We start from the raw sequence: 21,646 nt of genomic DNA on the forward strand, positions 1-21,646 counted from the left end.
TACGTTCAGGTCATCTGCAAGGATCCTGAGAACTGAAGACTGTTCTGTGTCGCGAATGATGAATTTCTTAAGATCAGCTCTTAGCAGAAAAAACATGACGCTTCTCAAATCGCAACACTTTCGTAAAATATTGTGTCACAGACGGTACAAACGCACAAACAACGAAAGCTGCAGCAACACCAAAACGTCACGGCTACCCACAGCAAAGTTCCGCGGCACACCCCATAGCAAATGGGATCATTTGTGACGGCAGCAAGCAGTATGGCGCGGCGATGCACGGGACCGTGGCAGCAGCCGGTGTCTGCCGGAGTCCTCTCGGCGGCAGACGGAAGAAGCATGCGAGAGGCGGCGCCAGCACAACGTTACCGTGGCGCGGGCTGCGGCGTGCGCGGCACGGCGCGGACCATACGTACTCCTGTGCTCTGCTCAACTACCTGTTGGAAGGAGTGCCACGCCACGCCACGCGCTATTGATCCAGCCGTAATGGCACGGCTACAGCTGCGATCGCACGCGAACCTCACTTCGCCTCACGGCCCGATCATCTGCTCCGCCTCCCCGCACTACGTCTGCACGGGCTATCGATTGCTTTTTAGAGTTCAGAGTGCATCCTAACGGCTACTCCCCCTCTGATCAATGATGGCGACGCCGGTAGCACGGCTACCAAATCTCTCGCGGCAGAATTGTCACCCCCTCCGATTTTGCTGCACGAGTGGGCGAGAGTGCTTACTCGGTGGTGTGTTTTAGATTCTTCGAGTATGGGAGGTGGTTTTATTGTGCGGTTTGTCGATTCTGTGAAGGATTGCGAGGCGTCGTGTTCGTGTGAGTGAAGAAAGGGGAGAGGAAGGGGTGAGTCGCAGCGGCGAGTTTTTGTTGGGGGATTGTGAAGATTTGTGGTTGTGTCGCGTTTGGTGCGGGGTGGAGTGCAGCTGCGAGGTGCACGCGTGTCCTCGGGACACGTGCACGTAGGCGATCGGCGGAGAGGTTGGCAGCAGTGGCGCGCCGCGTGCGCAGCCCGCTGCCGAGCGCGCGCTCTGGCGGGCGGCGGTGGCGCCGCGAACGGCGGGCCTGCGAGTGAGGCGCGGCGCGGCGGACGGTCCGGTCGCGATCGGTTGTCGGTGCGGTGAGCTGAGGTGGTGGCGCGGTCCGCGAGCAGCGAGCACCAGGCCAGCCGCGCCGGGCCGTCGGCGGCCGCAGCAGCAGAGGCAGCAGCAGCAGCGGGGGCGGGCAGCAGCAGCAGTGGAGGCGGCGCCGGCGCTGGCGACCGGAGGCGGGCGCGCTGCACAGTCGCCTCGGGCCGATCTCGACGCGCGACCCCGCGCCCGCCCGACCCGTCACACTGCGGCTGCCGCGGCTGCTGCAGTGCAAAGTGCGCCATCTTGGGAGCACGCGATGGGGCCCGGGAGGGGGACCGGACGCCCCCTCTCGTAACCGCCACACGCCAAGATTTCCCGCATCGAGTTCATCGAGAAATGGGGGCTGACCCCTGTCCTCAAGCCGAGGCAGGAACAACGCCCCCGCAGGAGTGGGGCGGAGGAGCCAGGGGATGCCAGGTAAAGAACCGCAGCCTCCGTCTACCCGACGTACGTGCGCGCCTGTGAGCCCGAGTGCGTGCGAGGCTGTCTCCCTATCGTAGGCGCTGCCGGCGTAGCGACGTTCTGCAGCACCTCTCGGTCCAGAGTTTACGACCGTCGGCGTACGCCTCTGCTATCGATTGCCGATTGTGTTCCAGTCGAGATGATACGTCGCTTCTCACAGTCCCTCAACAAACTCCTAGCCGCCACACAAACTTGCCAATATTTCCGATACAAAACATATTTTGTTCCACATTTCGGGCGAACTGCCGCATGTCGGTGACTACCTTCTACGACATTTCTGCACAAATTCTTATGGACATCAGGTGCATACATTTGCAATGACCAAGAGACTGCGCCAAAGTATCGTAGCAGGTGATCAGAGATCATTTCCCATCTTGACTTAACACCAAGAGTTACACTAGAATAAAAAAAGGAAGCGTAATGTAAAAAAATTCAACTTGAAACTGTAAAGGGAGTAAATACGCAGTTTCCATGCGACATTTCTTTAAAAATATTGTGATGCTTTTCAGATACCATTTTATTTCAATGCAGTTCTTGGTGTTATACCAAGCAGAAACTGAAAATTGGTCTCTAACTGTTACCGGTGTCTTATTAATGAATACTTTTAACTGCAGCCATCGGTGTTACACGGTGTCATTTCTAACATTTCCAATACATTCGAAGTGCTCCGATAAAAGATCACTGTAACACCATCTGACTCGAAAAAGGACAGTGAAGTGCAGCGAATTTTGTTAGCGGCCTTGTGAGGGCGAAACCAGTTTTTGGATTTGTGCCCGCATCTTTGCGTGGAGACGTACACCGACGTTTGGCTCACTCGTACAAGTGCCTCTCGACAGGACACAGAAGAGTGTGTACACATCTAGCGTGTTGCATTTGAGCTTGGTGTCAAATACTCTGGCGTTTAGGTCGTTATTGCTTGCAGCATTCGTCGCTGTGGCGAGTGTTATTCGTCGGTGCACCAAAGTAGTAAAGAAAGCGTTGGAGCATTTTAGATCAAGCTGCGGTAACACATCGAGAAAACTTTAGTCACACTGGTTCCGGGAGTGGGATTCTATCGAAAGGATTTCGCGGTTAATTCGTTGCATTTTCGATGTCTTCGCTAGCAAAACAGAAACATGCGACATATGTTTAAAGAAGACGTATTTAAAAGAGTTGGAATTACTAAGAAAGTACGACTTTAGGTACGACTGTTTTGAACGTGCAACGTTTGCATCGGTAGCGGAAGACACAAGAAAATATTTTGCAGCCTTTCACTGCCCCTTCATCGTTAGCACATATTGTCGTTTTTCCACATATCAGAAAGCAGCAATAGTATTATTTGTTTATCAGATAAACATCAAAAAGTGATAAGATGGATCATTCTGAAGACACGGAACACGCTTTATAGCCCAGTCGCATTCGAGATACAGCATTTTGAAACTGAAACAGCGGTAAACAATATACTAACAACTATAAAACACTTTGCAGCTCGTTAGAGTGACGCTGTGGTCTTAATTCTAACTGCTGCTGCATTCTTTCGCAACGTGCATTTACAGCGCTAAAATTCGAGTAAACATTTCGTCCCTTCTTTATTTTTCTTGTTTGCATAATTCGTTCCTATACCAAAAACACGAGCAAAATTGTGATTGTCAGTTGTCATCGGTGGCTATGTGACATCACCACCGTCACTAGTCCAACTTAATTCCTTGTTGTCCAGGTCTGAACCGTGTATTTCTGGATACGACCACCAGGTTAGGAGTTCCGTAACGAACGCACTTGCTCCTCCTCGGCTCTGATAGCAGATGCTGCCGCGGAGGCGTTGAGGAAGGGCAGCAGAGTGCGTGCGACGGGCGTTCGCTGCGTTTCTCGCAGCCGGCAGCCAGGCTGTAGCTCCGGGTCAGCGTCCAGCAGAGCAAAGGCGAAACCGCTGCCAGACACGCGCTCATTTCGCGGCATGCGCCTTACACAGCGGCCGCGTGCCTCGCATCTCGCATCTCGCCACTGCTCTTACGACACGCTCCCATCCGTCGACAGCCTTCTTCTTTGCAACTGTCCAATGATTGTTCACTCGAGCGAAATATATATCCCACCACTATTTCCTCGATACCAACGTAAAACGTGTTTTCAGCACAGAAAAAAAAGAAATTATTTACGAGTAAACAGTCTAGTAAAGCCCTGGAGAACCGCAGATATTTCGACAGGTGGACACTCATTTTCTCTCTTTTTTTTTCTCTATAGATTGCCTGTTGTCGAAAACGTCATCCAATTCTCGTAAATTATTTCAACGTTCCTTAGGCAAAGAAGAGCTCTTAGTCTCGTAAATTATTTCAACGTTCCTTAGGCAAAGAAGAGCTCTTAGTCTGGCCACCAATATTTACCTTGTCTTCCATCCTAAACTACTGCTTTAACTTCATTTTGTAGTTTTTAATGCAGTCTATCACAGCTATTGGGCAGTGAAGTGAACATGTGCAGTGAACAGCTTTACATTGCAAAACTGATGTGACGCGTTCGTTACTGATTTCTGATGCCTCTTATACCACTGCTAGAAAGAGACTGCGGAAAGCGCTAGTGACAGTTCTCACAAACTTATTTAATGCTATATTTCTTCTTTGTCCCCTTCCTCCTTTTCCCTAAATCATTCCAGGCAAATGCCGGGATTGTTCCTCTAAAAGGGCACGGCCGACTTCCTTCCCCATCCTTCCCTAATCCGATGAGACCGATGACCACGCTGTCTGATCTCCTTCCCCAAATAACCAACCAACCAACCCTTCCTCCTTCTCTGCGCAGTACATTGTGACTTCTAATTTTTACTGTCATTGTTTGTCATTCCATAATTTCCTAATCAACCCAATCTCTTCATTCTCATGGATGCCATTTATGTTGCTTTTGGGATCACGAATTTTGTCCCGTTGATTTCTTTACAGTACGCTAACGGTTTACACCACATCGTTGCATAGGCCCATTATGATTTTTGTACAAAATATATTTATTTCCGAGTTACTTTCTTTTGTCGTATGTCACTTCTGGCTGCATCAAATTATATACCATCGCTCGATTCGCTGATACAAATATATGTCAGTACCTCTCCTTTCGCAGCAGGTGCGTTCTTCGGGTATTTTTCTTCCCCCGCAGTTTAGCCAACACTACCGCACAAGATTTTACTAAAAGTGCAGGAGCTATTGGTGGCAGTGTTCCTCTTCACGTGTGAACCTCCGTGGATTTGAATTTTTTAAAGCTACGGAATAAATAGTATTCATCTGTTAGACGATTTTCCAGTATCCATGAGCTGCAGCTAGGAGTACTACGCCAAAATTGTTCCTCTCTATTTTTCTCTTATTTTGCATTGAAATGAAATTAATTCTATACTGGCATTTCTGTCTTTGTTACATGCAAGTATACTTCATTTATCCACACGTTACGTCATTTGCTAGTTGAAGGCTGCCGTCATTAGTTACTTTGCATTGTTATATTCTCAAAATATAACGATGCACATCTTTCACTCAAATTAGGTTAACTGACCTGAAATAAAGTAATGCTGCGTCACTTTGCCACCGCACCAGGTAACACGACACCACGATCGTTGCAAATTTGACGACTAAAATGTGAGCTTTCCTTTATGAGCAATGTTTGTAGCATGTTACATCCTTGAGGAGTTACTGGACTTAATTTTCTCCTAGTATCTGGACTGTATCTATGTTGGTAACCGCAAAACATCAGATTAACTTTCGTATTTACAAGCCAAATATCACTGACATTATGCGGAAATTTCAAAATCTTATTGCGTTCTTTTGGAACTATGGTTGGACGCTTTGGGAGGCATAGTCTGTTTTCCATAGAGTTTCAAGTGCTGAAAACTGCTGGGGGATGAAAATCCATGTTTACTGTTGTGCGACGAAGTATATATTTTGACTCTTTCATTCGACATTCATCGTGGTCCATAGACTACAACAAAGAGGAGAACATTGAGCGACGTGAGGAAATCCTATTAACTTAGTCTGTACATTCCATAAACGGTAAACTGTGTGTATTTCTTATAGCTGTTCGTAGTCATGCCTGCTAAATTTAACCAAGTAAAAAAGAAAAGTCCTATTTTGAAGAAAAACATTGTGCTGCTTCCGTAGTTATATTAAATAACTCATGTTTGCCTCCTATTGGTAGTTTAGTATCTATTTGCTTTTAGGCCTATTGGTATATTTCAAAGGAAGTAGTTTCTCTCTCATCTGTAAATATTGAGACCTAGTTGCATTACGTAAGTATTTGTCTTGCAGCTTTATAATGAAAACTGCTTCTTGGAATGTAGCGAACGGAGCCTTTTAATCTCTGAATCTAGTTCTTCAGATGATTTGTAAAAAGAGTGCATACTGAGGTATAATTCCCCGCCCCACAGCCACTAACTTCACATGGTTGTCAAAGTTGTCGCTTTTCCGTATGTTTGCATCTACATCCCATCTAAACGGCAGTGTTGCAATTTTCTGATGTACTGCTGAGTTCGTCTGTAAATACTGGATCCAGTCTTTCTGCTTAATAACGAACACTGTTGGTTTCCATGTTGGTAACAGATATTTTCAACTAGATATTCAAGTAGTTGGTAAAAGTAGTGGATCACACGTGAATCACTCGTCGTTATTACAATATATTTGTGTTATATGCATCAATCTACTATTAGTAGACTTTTCCATTATCTAATATGGATTTCCTGAATTTATCTTGCACCTTTAGTTTTATGACGAAAATACGATAAATTGGGTAAAATATGTCGCGAAAGTATAGATTAGAGTGGTTTAGAGATGTATGTTATTGTAACTTTTATGTGACATTCACATCCTTCGACTCACAAACAAATTACCACCTTCTAATCTAACGTAAACTTAGATTTGATTGGTGGGTGAGGGAGAAGGGGAGGGGGGATTAGGTTGTCCAATAACTTTGTAGCGAGATAATTTGTAAAAAGAGTGGCTAATGTGGTATGTTTCTAATTTAGTTTCCCATTGCCTGTGTTTCGCAGTTTCTTTACATTAAATAGGAGCTTGTTCAATACTTTTCCACTGGAGTATAATTCCTAAACCGTAGACAATATTACGCTTCGCTTCAATGCTTGCCCTCCCCGCCACTGCCGACCATTACCGCCACACGATTCGTAACTGCACTTCGTGTTCGACTGTGGTACCGAGCGATGCCATGAACGCTTCACGAGTTTCCAGCAAGATAATTATTACAAATTACCGTAAAGTAGGCTGACTTTGAGTGACGAACTTCATCAAATGTTCTCGAAGATGCTCTCGTACGAGGAACGAAAGCTATAATAGTGAACCAAACTATGTGCGAACTGTGACTGTTTATCTGAATAATCTTTTCTAGCAGTTGATACCCTTGCTTCAGTTTGGGGCCGTATGTAATCTAAACAAATTTGGGACGTGGCGCGGAGCTCGGATAGCGCGGAGCACCCGCTAGCAGCCGGTTGTCGGCCGCCGCGAAGAGGCGCAGGCCGTGTGACAGAGCGGTATGTTATATCCGCGGTACAGGCCCCGCTTTAGCTATCGACGTTTTTAAAATAGACGGCGCCGCCATCGCGTGTTTGTTTAGCCGCGAGAGCACGCTGAGTAACCGCACACATCATTCTAAAAACAGCGCGCCGCCGCGCGGGACTTTAAATCAGTCGCCAGCCGCCGGCCCGCCGGCGTAAGGAAGGGGCGGGCGCGGATCAACCTGTTGACGGGCATCACGCGCTCGCCGCCGCTGCAGACGCCATTCAGAGACGCTGAGGACGCAATCAATCACCTGGCGAGCCAAGTTTGGGCCGCTCATTCGCGCGCCTGCCGCGAATACTGACCCCCCACTCCCTAATGACTGCCGACTATTAGGCAATCTGCTTTTAGGTGACAGCGGTTCGCAGCAGTGCTGGCAGTCGAAAGCTGTATGCAGCTGTGCTGCGGCCACCAGCTTCGTCGACGGAGATGTTCAAAGAGAACAGGGGACAACACGGGCACTTGGGGATGCCTGTCGTGATGGTCTTTTCCCCGGAAGCTTTCATTTCGACGCAGCCAACCGCTTTCCTTTATGAAGAATAGAACAGAGACTTACTTTAATAATGATAACTGAAACCAGTTGCTCTGTTGTAATACAACGTCATTTATTCAAAACGTGGTACCAGTTTCGACGCCCCAAGCTTCATCTTCAGGCCCCAAGCTTAATCTGCCATCAACGTGCGAACCACAGTGACAAAGGCCAACGGGTGGGCTTGTTTCTGCTCCGAAAATACGGAATCCAGTTGATTTTGGCCGAGATACACTGGAGTTTGTTGTTTGCACACGCTGGCGTAACATAATAAGTCATACCGTTTCCATTTGATGACTCCGTTGGCCCTTGCCATTGTGATTTGTACGTTGATGGCAGATTACTCTTGGGACCTGAAGATGACTCTTTTTGTCGTCGAAACTGGTAGCGTGTTTTGAATAAGCGACTTTGTATCATATTACAGATGTTGGGTCCAGTCACCATTATTCCAAGTCCTGCTGCTGTGTCACTGTGTTCGATGGATTAGCACAGAAGAGAAAATGTTCCGAGAAAAGATTATAAGATCAAGATAACAAGATTAACACAAGTAAAACTAGGGTAATTACACTGAATGATAAAAGTTACGGAATAGAGGTATGTTGATATACAAATTACGATGGTATCGCGTACACAAGGCATAAAAGGGTAATGCATTGGCGGAACTGTCATTTCTACTCAGGCCATTCTTGTGAAAAGGTTTCTCACGTCGTTATGGCCACTCGACGCGAATTAACAAACTTTGAATTCGGAATAGTAGTTGGAGCTAGACGAGTGGGACATGTAATTTCAAAAATAGTTAGCGAATTCAAAATTCTGAGATTTACGGTGTCAAAAATGTGCCGATAATGCCAAATTTCAGGCCATACCTCTCACCAGGGACAACGCAGTGCCCGACGGCCTTCATTTAACGACAGCGAGCGACGACGTTTGCGTAGAGGTGTCAGTACTAACAGACAAACAAATAACCGCGGAAACCAACGTGGAACGTACGACGAACGTATTCGGTAGGTCACTGCGGCGAAATTTGGCGCTAATGGGCCATGACAGCAGACGACTGACGCGAGTGCCTTTGAAACAGAACGACACCGCCTGCAGCGCCTTTCCTGCGCTCGTCACCATATCGGTTGTACCATAGACCTCCTGGAAAGCCATGACCTGATTAGACGAGGCCCGATTTCAGAATTTAAGAGCTAAAGGTAGGTTCCGGTTGTGGCACTCACCCCACGAAGCCATGGGCCTAACAAGGGAACCTCCCCATCGCACCCCCCTCAGATTTAGTTACAAGTTGCCACAGTGGATAGGCCTTGAAAACCTGAACACAGATCAATTGAGAAACCAGGAAGAAGTTGTGTGGAACTGTGAAAAAATAAGCAAAATATACAAACTGAGTAGTCCATGGGCCACATAGGCAACAGCATGGACTACGTGAGCTCAGGAGTGCCGTGGTCCCGTGGTAGCGTGATCAGCTGCGGAACGATAGGTCCTTGGTTCAAGTCTTCCCTCGAGTGAAAATTTTACTTTCTTTATTTTTGCATAGTTATTATCTGTCCGTTCGTTCATTGACGTCTCTGTTCACTGTAATGAGTTTAGTGTCTGTGTTTTGCGACCGCATCGCAAAACAGTGCGATTAGTGAAACGAAAGGACGTGCCTCTCCAATGAGAACCGAAAACATTTGATCGCAAGGTCATAGGTCAACCGATTCCTCCACAGGAAAACACATCTGATATATTCTATACGACACTGGTGACGGCATGTGCGTCACATGACGGGACTATGTTGTCGACCCACCTAACTTGTACACTTGGCGAATGGGTAAAAATATTCTTCTACCTTGCCCGATTTAGGTTTTCTTGTGGATGTGATAATCACTCCCAAAAAAGTGATGAAAACATAAGAGTTTGTCACATAAATTGAAAATAAAAAATTAAATTTTTCACTCGATGGAAGATTTGAATCAAGGACCTTTCGTTCCGCAGCTGCTCACGTTACCACGAGACCACAGCGCTCCTGCATTTCCAGTGTCCTTGATGTTGCCTATCTTCCCACGAACTACTCAGTTTGTATATTTTGCTTATTTTTTCACAGTTCCACACAACTTCTTCCTGTTGTTTCAATTGATCTGTGTTCAGTTTCTCAAGGCCTATCCACTGTGCCAACTTATAACTAAATCTGAGGGGGGTGCGATGGAGAGGTTCCCTTGTAAGTTGTGAACAAAGCGATGTGCAAGCTGGTGATTGCTCCATAATGGCGTGGGCTGTTTTTAAATAGAATGGATCGGGTACTTTAATCAAATTGAACTAATGATTGACTGTAAATGGTTATGTTCGGCTACTTGGACACCATTTACAGCTATTTGTGGACTTCCTGTTTATGGATGATAATACGGCATGACACCGGGCCACAAGTGTTCGCGACTGGTTTGAAGAACATTCCGGACATTTCGAGCGAATGATTTGGTCACCCATCGAACATTTATGAGACGTAATCGAGAAGTCAGTAGCTGCACAAAATCCTGTACCAGCAATACTTTCGCAATTATGGACGGCTCAGTAGTTCTCCAGGAGACTTCCAACGACTTGCTGAGTCCATGCCACGACTAATGGCTGCACTACAGCGGACTGAAGGAGGTCCTACAGGATATTAGGAGGTATCCCGTGACTACTGTCACCTCAGTGAAAACCAAGTCGAATTAAATCAAATAGTTCTGATGAAATTAGGTTAGGAAATGAGTCTCTGAAAGTAGTGGATGAGTTTTGCGATTTGGGAAGCAAATTAAATGGCGATGGCTGAAATAGAGAGGATATCGAAGTGACAAGAAAGAAATTTACAGCTCAGCTTGAGTTAAATAGAGTATAAGGTGATACATTCTAATTCGTCAAGGTATAGTTGATTTGCTAACGGAGTCTTGTCTGGGGATACCTGGCTACAGCACTCACGTTCATTTGAATGTAGGTTGCGGTAATTATATGCTAGTAAATAAATTTGAATGTTGGGACGTCTCTTTTTGGAAGCTATTTATTTGGAGTGTAGTCTTGTGAAGAAGTAAAAGTATAAGTTAAATAATTCAGCCAATAAGAAAACGCAAGCTTTCAAAATGTGCTGCTGTACAAGAATGCAAAAGATTACATGTGTAAATCAAAAAACTAATGAGAGGTACTGAATCGGGGAAAAACTAAATTTTGGCGCAGTTTGATTAAAATGGTGGTCTCTGCTAATTTCTTGGGACTAGCTACTCGCAAGTGTTAGCCTTCTGACTCTGACCACAATTTTTGTTGTTCCGTACGTCGTTGAGTTCCTTAGAGAAGGATACATCGCCGTTTTTTCGTCAGCTTTGAGTATTCCGAGTCTGTGCTCGTTCTTGATGACCTTGTTGTCAAAGGGATGATGAATCGTATTCGCAAAATTTTCGTATATAAGTAACAAACAATGAAGTGAGAACATCAGAAATGAATGTGTACTTCATGTACAAGTGAAACAGGAGATCGTGTGGTAACGAAACGTTAACTCTGTGAGTAGCAATTAGAAATATACATGCACATACCTGTGATTATAATTCTTTCTTTCTGCTAAAACCTATGCATGGTGGACATTGTGATGGAATTCCCTTGTAGACTTACTGACGTTATTTAGCGAGTGGTGAACTGAAAATGCAGAACCAATTAACGTCAAAAGAAATTATCGTACAATACGCAGGTGCTTGTCCTTGAAATAACCGTTATTTTATACTATTCTTTGTGGAGCACGAGATGGACGTCAGGTTTTGCTTGTAACTCATTTAAAATAGGTGTTTTATCGATAAGCCACTCGAATATGCGTTAACGAGCGATGCACAGTTTTAATACATCATTGTTTGTGGTAATACACACGTTTTCTAAGCAGTTGCCCATTAGAAAGGAAGGTAATTTTACTGGCGTAACCCGCCGTGCACAATTTCAAAAAGAGTTTGATTAAAACTTCTCGCACGTAAATAGTAATCAGTGTTTCCTGAAATGAGAAAGGAGTTCCGTAGATTCTTGATGGACAACTTGGCGATGCATACTACAACACACTGACAGAAACACACTAGGATAGTGAAGTAGGTTGTACACTTGCATTATTTGTTCGACTCCACACATTCCCTATGTTCAATTGCTTCATAAGTAACTTGAAAAAATCTCAGTCTCGCAGCTTCAAAACTGGGAATGACCACAGCTTCAAAAGTGGGAATGACCACAAAAGACAGTTGAAAAAACGTTCTAAAAATTCACTTGATATTGCGAGAAAAAAAAATGTTCCTAGAATGTTTACCTTTCAGTAACCTCTGATTTCCAAACAGAAACGCTTTGAACAGAACATATTTTGTGATTTCACTGTATTAGTGGAAGAATTAGTAGCAAGTTCCTTTCTTACTTTTTGAACATTATAATATGCACACTAACGGTATATTCACCAACGCTATTACCGTTGTACAAATCAGAGGTATTTAAAATACCGTAACCATAGGAGCATCATTAAGAATGAATGAGATAGGATCAAGTACTCGTAAAACTGTTTTCATCGGCTGTTGGTGTGTCATGAACTCTGTTCTGTGTACCACTGTTTCCCTGCGAGTACATATTTGCAGGTCGATCTCAAAGTAAGCCGTTCCCTCATATAGCAACACCTCTAACAGTCTACCAGTAACACTTCTTAGGTTCTCATCCTCGCACTGTCTACACTATTAGAATTAGTAAAGCAGCGCACCCATTTACTGTACTTTATGTATAATACATGAAGAAATATGTTTGGTCGTAGAGGTAATCTAATCACCTTAGGTTTTATCGAGCCTTATTTGACATCTGAGATCATATATTTGTCTCCCTCATGTAAATCGGTCCTGCTTCCGTTTTATTTCGTGGTATTAGTCGAGCTGTAGTGCCGCGGACAAGATTACTAATGGCACAGGACATTAGAGGCAATAAAAATAACTAACCATCTCCAAATCTGTAAATATAAATCTTATTTCGGATCCTTCTACTTTCAATGATTACGTTATAACAGATTTATCTAGAAACCATTTCCGACGTTTGCGAGACTGGTAGTCTGACAAACCAGTTAACGGCAGGAATATTTACACACTGTCAAGATTCAGTCATATGCCTGTCTGGAGGCCGGTCAGATCTTAGAGATGGTTTATTTAGATGGAACTTCCCTGCCAGACCCTTTCCCACGTTTCCTCAAACGTCGATAAGCTTCTGAATAAACTGTGTGTCCGTTACACCATTTGAAGAAAAACAGAAAAAAATTGCGGTAGTAATTATTTATGTTCACCTTGCAACCGTTTCCTCGGACATGGAGTCTAACATTAGGTACAAAATAATTTTGCAGTGAACACATGGTGCGTAGTGGGGCGATCACTGTTTTGTAGAAATAATTCAAAAGCCAAGATTGCTTAAATACTGTTCACTGGATAACCGGTTTCAACACACTAAAGGTGCCATCATCGGATCTGAATGTAGATTAACTTGGATTGTAAATGTTAATCTACATTCAGATCCGGTGATGGCACCTTTAGTGTGTTGAAACCGGTTATCCAGCAAACAGTATTTAGGCGTTCTTGGCTTTTGAATTATTTCTACAAAATAATTTCTCTCTCTTGTGCTCGGAAATGTAGACATGGGTGCGTAGAGAGACTGCGCTTGGGACAGTTCCGTAGTCTTACATAGTTTACTGAATTGACTGACGCTCTGCTTTTCTCATTTTTTTATCTCTAACTGCGAAATGGACGTCTTATTAGTTACTATTAGTTTCATAAATCCTATTCGTCACTTATTGACACTGCTGTTCGCCTGTTGTCTTTCAGCCATTGATTTCGCTTGTGAACTGTCTTCGTTCGCCTCCTATACATGACGTATTGTGTGCTGAGTAAAGCATCTGATCGTCCGGCATGTTATCTGCAGAGCGCACAGTACTTTCCTGATTTTCTCCACAATACGAAATGCTTTGTGTAATATATCTCCATTATTTTCCTTAGATCCATGTTCCATCTGTAAAGATGTGTCTCAACTTTTATACGGACAACGACGTTTAATATTTAATCAAAATTATTTTTGGTTAAAAATATTTTGTTAATTTATCTCATTGTAGGCTACAAATGAAAACTCATTTCCCAGTTATCTTTCTTCAACATGTATACACTTAGTATTCATTTGTTCTTCGATAAATCTGGAGCTCCAGACGTATATTATGTTTCCAGTTCCCCTATTTAATTAGCTAATAGAATTTTAATCAACAAATTTCAGGCACCTGATTTCTACTTAATTTATAAAACTGCCGTTCGCTTTTAAATCACACAGTCCTGGCTACATCATTGCCCCATCCGTACACTTTAATAAGTCCGCTAACAACAATACCTACCGATAATCATTTATATTACATCACAGGGCTTGCAACGGAGGTCAACCGTCGTTGCATATCATTAGTTCTTTTTTAAAATGTGTTGCAGAGTCGAGACGTCGCTAATAATTGCTTCAAATCGTCTTTTAAAAGAGCAATCGCGCAGTATAATTGAACACATATTCTTGGGAATATAAAAGCCAAATATAAAGCTAATCCTCGACATAATACATGTATGACTCATATTATCCGTCCCCACAAGACCCGGTTCGAAACGCTTATGGTATATGACAACAGCTTGTATTGCATTGTATTGCATGTTAACGGGGGACCTAGAAACGACGGAAAGGCTCCGTCCCCGCCGCAGCCGCAGTGGTCCACAACCCCACGACGACTACCGCAGTCCAATTCAGCCCTCCGTCGCCCCACACCGAACCGCAAAATTGTTTCTGACTTCTCGTTATTACATCTGTTGTTTTCACAATTTGCATTTTTAGGCCATTCGTTTTTATTATCCGTGTTTTAAACGCATTCTAGGCAAATAGTGTGATTTCTCTCCATTGGTGATTTTGTTGTGTCGGTAACTGTGGGAGATAGCAACGACACAAACAAGGAAGGAGAGAGTTTGCGCTGGCTGGCAGCAAAAAGCCAAAATTAACTGCACATAACACTTTCAGATTAACAGAATTATTTATTTCTAAAAAGAAAGAAAGAAAAGCATAACTTATCCTAATGAGGTGACTTCCTGTGCCTCAAACGTGCAATTACTCTTCCCACTATTACTACTCGCAGAATGCAGCCTAAGTATCGTCTTCCTATTACTCAGTACTGATGCTGTCGAAGTCTGCAACCGAACTGGGCCCGACCAGCGACGGCCGAATCGTTAAGTCGGCGTTGACGGGGCGCTGAATGCTGTCTTCCTAGAAATGTGGCGCTGCGCTCTCTTTCCACTGCCGCGCGGGTCAGCCCCTCCTTGATGCCGTTACGCGGCGCTGCGTTGGTCAGTGTGCAGTCGAAGCTTTAGAGCTGCACATGTTTTTTTAATTTTTTAATTCTATTCTTTCCGGTTTCTGCATATGTACCTACACTACTATTACACAGTTTCTGTGATTCTTCTTCTGAACCGCATGTATTTCAGCCTTCGTTTTTGGATTACTGCTCTCTTATTCTAATTGTAGTTCGGCTTTAGTATCGTTGTATTTCCTGTCTTCCCCCCATCTCTTCCCCCTTACCCTCCCTCTCTTTCTTTCTTTCTTTCATATATATATATATATATATATATATATATATATATATATATATACTCCTGGAAATGGAAAAAATAACACATTGACACCGGTGTGTCAGACCCACCATACTTGCTCCGGACACTGCGAGAGGGCTGTACAAACAATGATCACACGCACGGCACAGCGGACACATCAGGAACCGCGGTGTTGGCCGTCGAATGGCGCTAGCTGCGCAGCATTTGTGCACCGCCGCCGTCAGTGTCAGCCAGTTTGCCGTGGCATACGGAGCTCCATCGCAGTCTTTAACACTGGTAGCATGCCGCGACAGCGTGGACGTGAACCGTATGTGCAGTTGACGGACTTTGAGCGAGGGCGTATAGTGGGCATGCGGGAGGCCGGGTGGACGTACCGCCAAATTGCTCAACACGTGGGGCGTGAGGTCTCCACAGTACATCGATGTTGTCGCCAGTGGTCGGCGGAAGGTGCACGTGCCCGTCGACCTGGGACCGGACCGCAGCGACGCACGGATGCACGCCAAGACCGTAGGATCCTACGCAGTGCCGTAGGGGACCGCACCGCCACTTCCCAGCAAATTAGGGACACTGTTGCTACTGGGGTATCGGCGAGGACCATTCGCAACCGTCTCCATGAAGCTGGGCTACGGTCCCGCACACCGTTAGGCCGTCTTCCGCTCACGCCCCAACATCGTGCAGCCAGCCTCCAGTGGTGTCGCGACAGGCGTGAATGGACGGACGAATGGAGACGTGTCGTCTTCAGCGATGAGAGTCGCTTCTGCCTTGGTGCCAATGATGGTCGTATGCGTGTTTGGCGCCGTGCAGGTGAGCGCCACAATCAGGACTGCATACGACCGAGGCACACAGGGCCAACACCCGACATCATGGTGTGGGGAGCGATCTCCTACACTGGCCGTACACCACTGGTGATCGTCGAGGGGACACTGAATAGTGCACGGTACATCCAAACCGTCATCGAACCCATCGTTCTACCATTCCTAGACCGGCAAGGGAACTTGCTGTTCCAACAGGACAATGCACGTCCGCATGTATCCCGTGCCACCCAACGTGCTCTAGAAGGTGTAAGTCAACTACCCTGGCCAGCAAGATCTCCGGATCTGTCCCCCATTGAGCATGTTTGGGACTGGATGAAGCGCCGTCTCACGCGGTCTGCACGTCCAGCACGAACGCTGGTCCAACTGAGGCGCCAGGTGGAAATGGCATGGCAAGCCGTTCCACAGGACTACATCCAGCATCTCTACGATCGTCTCCATGGGAGAATAGCAGCCTGCATTGCTGCGAAAGGTGGATATACACTGTACTAGTGCGGACATTGTGCATGCTCTGTTGCCTGTGTCTATGTGCCTGTGGTTCTGTCAGTGTGATCATGTGATGTATCTGACCCCAGGAATGTGTCAATAAAGTTTCCCCTTCCTGGGACAATGAATTCACGGTGTTCTTATTTCAATTTCCAGGAGTGTATATATATATACAGGGTGGTCCGTAGATCGTGTCCGTAGATCGTGACCGGGCTAAATGTCTCACGACATAAGCGTCAAATGAAAAAACTACAAAGAAAGAAACTCGTCTAGCTTGAAGGGGGAAACCAGATGGTGCTATGGTTACCACACTAGATGGCGCTGCCATAGGTCAAACGGATATCAACTGCGTTTTTTAAAATAGGAACCCCCATTTTTTATTACATATTCGTGTAGTATATAAAGAAATATGAACGTCTTAGTTGGACCACTTTTTTCGCTTTGTGATAGATGGCGCTGTAATAATCACAAACATATGGTTCACAATTTTAGACGAACAGTTGGTAACAGGTAGGATTTTTAAATTAAAATACAGAACGTAGGTACGTTTGAACATTTTATTTCGATTGTACCAATGTGAGACATGCACCTTTGTGAACTTATCATTTCTGAGAACTCATGCTGTTACTGCGTGATTACCTGTAAATACCACGTTAATGCAATAGTCAACCTCAATGCATTTGGCAATATATATAACGACATTCCTCTCAACAGCGAGTAGTTCGCCTTCTGTAATGTTCGCACATGCATTGACAATACGCTGACGCATGTTGTCAGGCGTTGTCGGTGGATCACGATAGCAAATATCCTTCAACTTTCCCCACAGAAAGAACTCCGAGGACGTCAGATCCGGTGAACGTGCGGGCCATGGTAAGGTGCTTCGATGACCAATCCACCTGTCATGAAATATGCTGTTCAGTACCGCTTCAACCGCACGCCAGCTATGTGCCGGACATCCATCATGTTGGAAGTACATCGCCATTCTGTCATGCAGTGAAACATCTCGTAGTAACATCGGTAGAACATTACGTGGGAAATCAGCATACATTGCACCATTTAGATTGTCGTCGATAAAATGGGGGCCAATTATTCTTCCTCCCATAATGCTGCACCATACATTAACTTGCCAAGGTCGCTGATGTTCCACTTGTCGCAGCCATCGTGGATTTCCCGTTGCCCAATAGTGCACATCATGCCGGTTTACGTTATCGCTGTTGGTGAATGACGCTTCGTCGCTAAATAGAACGCGTGCAAAAAATCTGTCATCGTCCTGTAATTTCTCTTGTGCTCACTGGCAGAACTACACGGCGTTCAAAGTCGTCGCCATGCAATTCCTGGTGCATAGAAATATGGTGCGGGTGCAATCGATGTTGATGTAGCATTATCAACACCGACGTTTTTGAGATTCCCGATTCTCGCGCAATTTGTCTGCTACTGATGTGCGGATTAGCCGCGACAGCAGTTGAAACACCTACTTGGGCATCATCATTTGTTGCAGGTCTTGGCTGACGTTTCAGATGTGGCTGAACACTTCATGTTTCCTTAAATAACGTAACTATCGGGCGAACGGTCCAGACACTTGGATGATGTCGTACAGGATACCGAGCAGCGTACATAGCATACGCCCGTTCGGCATTTTGATCACAATAGCCATACATCAACACGATATGGACCTTTTCCGTAATTGGTAAACGGTCCATTTTAACATAGGTAATGTATCACGAAGCAAATACCGTCCGCACTGGCGGAATGTTACGTGATACCACGTACTTACACGTTTGTGACTATTACAGCGCCATCTATCACAAACCGAAAAAATGGTCCTACTACAACATTCATATTTTTTACGTACTACACGAATATGTAATAAAAATGGGGATTCCTATTTTTAAAAACGCAGTTGATACCCGTTTGACCTATGGCAGCGTCGTCATCTAGCGGGCCAACCATAGCGCCTTCTGGTTTCCCCCTTAAAGCTAGACAAGTTTCGTTCTCTGTAGCTTTTTCGTTTGATGCGTATTTCGTGAGATATTTGGCCCGGTCACTATCAATGGATCTCCCTATATATATATATATATATATATATATATATATATATATATATATATATATATATATATAATCTTTTTCACTTTTTCCAATGATCGCAGGTACACACTAATGACCCAAAACACTGATCGCTGCTCGCTGCCCACCAGCAGCCAGAGAACGAACAACGCCACGAGGTGGAATCCCAGGCACGTCTTGCGGGAAGCAAAGTAAAGACGATGATCCCTTGGTAATGTTACAAATTTTCAGAGATGATTTAGATGGTTAAATGTATCAATCTGAGGTGTGCGACCCTGGTCCAGAAACGACCGACTCGAAAGTTATAAGCGAAAGTCTCTGACAGTGGACATCTTATTACTACTTTTTGCCTTCCGTATTTTAGGAGGAGGTAGTATGGACCGAAACAATAAAAAAGTCTATGAGCTCTAAAATGCATAAGAGCTAAGAGCACTTGTTCAGAGATGTTTTTCACAGCAACAAAGATGAGCAAGTGCTTATAGCTCTTAAGCTATGCACTTCAGAGCTCTTGTTTACAACTTCTTATTTCGGTTCATATTACTTTGTCCCAAAATACGGAAGCAAAGAGCTTGCAATAGAAGAGGTCCATTGTCAGAGATGTAAGCGACTCAGACATTGATTTGCCTTAAGCAATTTGGAGAAATTAAGGAAAACCTAAATCTGGACTTGCAGATGGCGATTTGAACCATCCTTCCGAATGCGAGTCCAGTGCGCTAGACACTGCACAACACCGAACGGTGACGCAAATTGAGAAAATGCGGAGTTCATGGAAGAGATTCACTCATCAGTAATTAATCTTTGATGACTCCCGGGATCTAGAAAGTTGAAGGATGACCACGAGTCAGAAATGTACGTTACTAATGATGTGGACAGACTATGTAAAAAGGACAAAATGAGAAATAGCGTTTACAGCTGTGATTTAAATGGGCCACATATCTCACGAAGTCAACAGCTGGCAGAAAATTTCGGTCAGCATTAATCATGACAAAAACACTGATAAGGTAGATCATTGTTGGCACCGACCAGGCGAGGAATGACTACCAGTCAGACACACGCACGGTGCGTGTAGTGTCAGTGAGAGCGCTGTTCGTATGTAGAAAGGGAAGACGCGCGATATGAATTTGATCGAGGGCAGATTGTGATGGTTCGGAAGCTCGGTACTAGCATTTCGTAAACTGTACGACTTGTCCGTTGTTCGAGGAGTGATATGGTGAGTGTCATCAGCACTAGGCGAAACCAAGGTGGAACCACGTCCAGACGTCGTGGGGTTGGGCGGCGACCCCTCATTACAGATGTCGGACGCCGTACGCTGGGCAGACTGGTGAAACAGGACAGGCAACGAACTGTAGCGGAACTAACATCAGACTATAACGCTGTGCAGAGTACAAGTACGTCTGAACACAGTGCAGCGAATACTCTTAACGATGGGCCTCCGCACCCAACGACCCATGCATTTGCCAATGTTAACACCACGACATCGGAAAGTACGATTGAAATGAGCACGTGACCGTCAGCACAGGATGTTGACACAGTGACAGAGAGTTGCATGGTCTGATGACTCCCGATATCTTCTACACCACGCCGATGAGAAAGCGCGAATCCGCCACCGTCAAGGGGAACAGCTGCTTGACACCTGTACCGCGGGAGGGAGACAAGCTGACGGCGGCTCCATTACGCTCTGGGGAACATTGCGTGAACATTCACGGGTTCACAGGTTTAAGGCACCATGGTGGCCCAGGAGTATCGTGCACTAGTTGCAGACCACGTACACCCCTTTATGACGATCATGTCTCCCGGCAGCCGAGGCAAACAAGATAATGCGCCAAGTCACAACGCCAGGAATGTGATGGAGTGCTTCGAGAAACACAGCCACGAGTTCCAGTTGATGAGCTGCCTCCCCAAATCTCCAAATCAAAACCAGGTCGAACACATCTGAGATGTCACTGAACGTGGCATCAGAGCTCACCCCCCTCCCCCTCCCCTCTGCCCCTGAATTTAGAGAATTAGGTGACTTGTGTGTGTAGATGTGATGCCAACTCCCTCCAGTGACTTACCAAGGCCTCATTGCTTCCATGCCACGGCGCATCGCCCCTGTTATACGTGCCAAAGGCGGACACACCAGCTGTTATGTTCTGTCTGATCAGTGTATATATCCCATACAAAAAGAACGTACCTGAATGCGGAATGTTATGTGGAGGAGTAGTCACTGTAAGGACCAAGACGATGTTATTATTCCCAGAGTACCATAAAATGATGTCTCTGCAGGAGAACGAGATGGAAGAATGGTCTACGTTTGGATGTGTTCCTAGTACGGTCCAGCTAACAACCAAGATATAAACCAATTTAGAAAAAAAAAATTAAGGTCACAAACTACGAATTTACCCTTCGAATGTATCCGTTACAAAACATTATAAGCATTTTATCAAAGAGAAAATGATAAGCCAAAATATAATGGTCACTTTCTTAATAGCGTGTTGGTTCACATTTGGACCGCAACATAGCAACGCTGGCATGGATTCGATAAGACCTTGGTACACATCCTAACGATTACGCCGTCGTATTTCTACGCACACGTCATGTAGTTCTCTTCAATTACTTCTCGGCGGTTGAGGGCAAGGAGCTGGCGACCGAAAGTGTGCAAAAACGTGTCCATCGGGTTCAGATCACGTCAATATGACGGTCAAGACATCAATGTGAGTTAATCATCATGCTCCTGAAAACAATGTAGCACGATTCTGGCCTTGTAATATGGACATTATCCTACTGGAAAATGCCATCGTCGTCGAGGAAGACTTCAAGCGTGGAGGGATGCCGTTCACTTAGTCTACAGTTGTCACAGTGGCTTCTGTTACTACCGCAGGTCCCATGGAAGGCTAGACGAATGTCCCCAATTGTATAAAGCGCCCCCACCGGCATTTATCCGTGGCGTTGAGCATGTTACGAGCAGTTTACCTGGATGACCGGTTATCCGTACACAAGAAACGTGATTCATTCGACAACCCGAAACGTTTCTGTAGACCCACAGACCGATCTA

At 45.2% G+C, this 21,646-nt stretch overlaps 1 protein-coding gene across 1 annotated transcript in view; it reads left to right on the plus strand.

Moving 5' to 3' along the window:
- The first annotated feature begins 261 nt into the window (after positions 1-261).
- LOC126260579 (potassium voltage-gated channel protein Shaker) overlaps positions 262-21,646 on the plus strand; it is a 1,077,050-nt gene continuing 1,055,665 nt past the window's right edge. Inside the window, exons 1-3 of the mRNA XM_049957914.1 lie at positions 262-480; positions 1,154-1,366; positions 1,429-1,550. Of these exons, the coding sequence (XP_049813871.1) occupies positions 262-480; positions 1,154-1,366; positions 1,429-1,550 (554 nt within the window). The remainder of the gene's footprint in view (positions 481-1,153; positions 1,367-1,428; positions 1,551-21,646) is intronic.

The sequence above is a fragment of the Schistocerca nitens genome, chromosome 5 (assembly GCF_023898315.1).
Source record: "Schistocerca nitens isolate TAMUIC-IGC-003100 chromosome 5, iqSchNite1.1, whole genome shotgun sequence".
In the NCBI taxonomy this organism is placed as follows: domain Eukaryota; kingdom Metazoa; phylum Arthropoda; class Insecta; order Orthoptera; family Acrididae; genus Schistocerca; species Schistocerca nitens.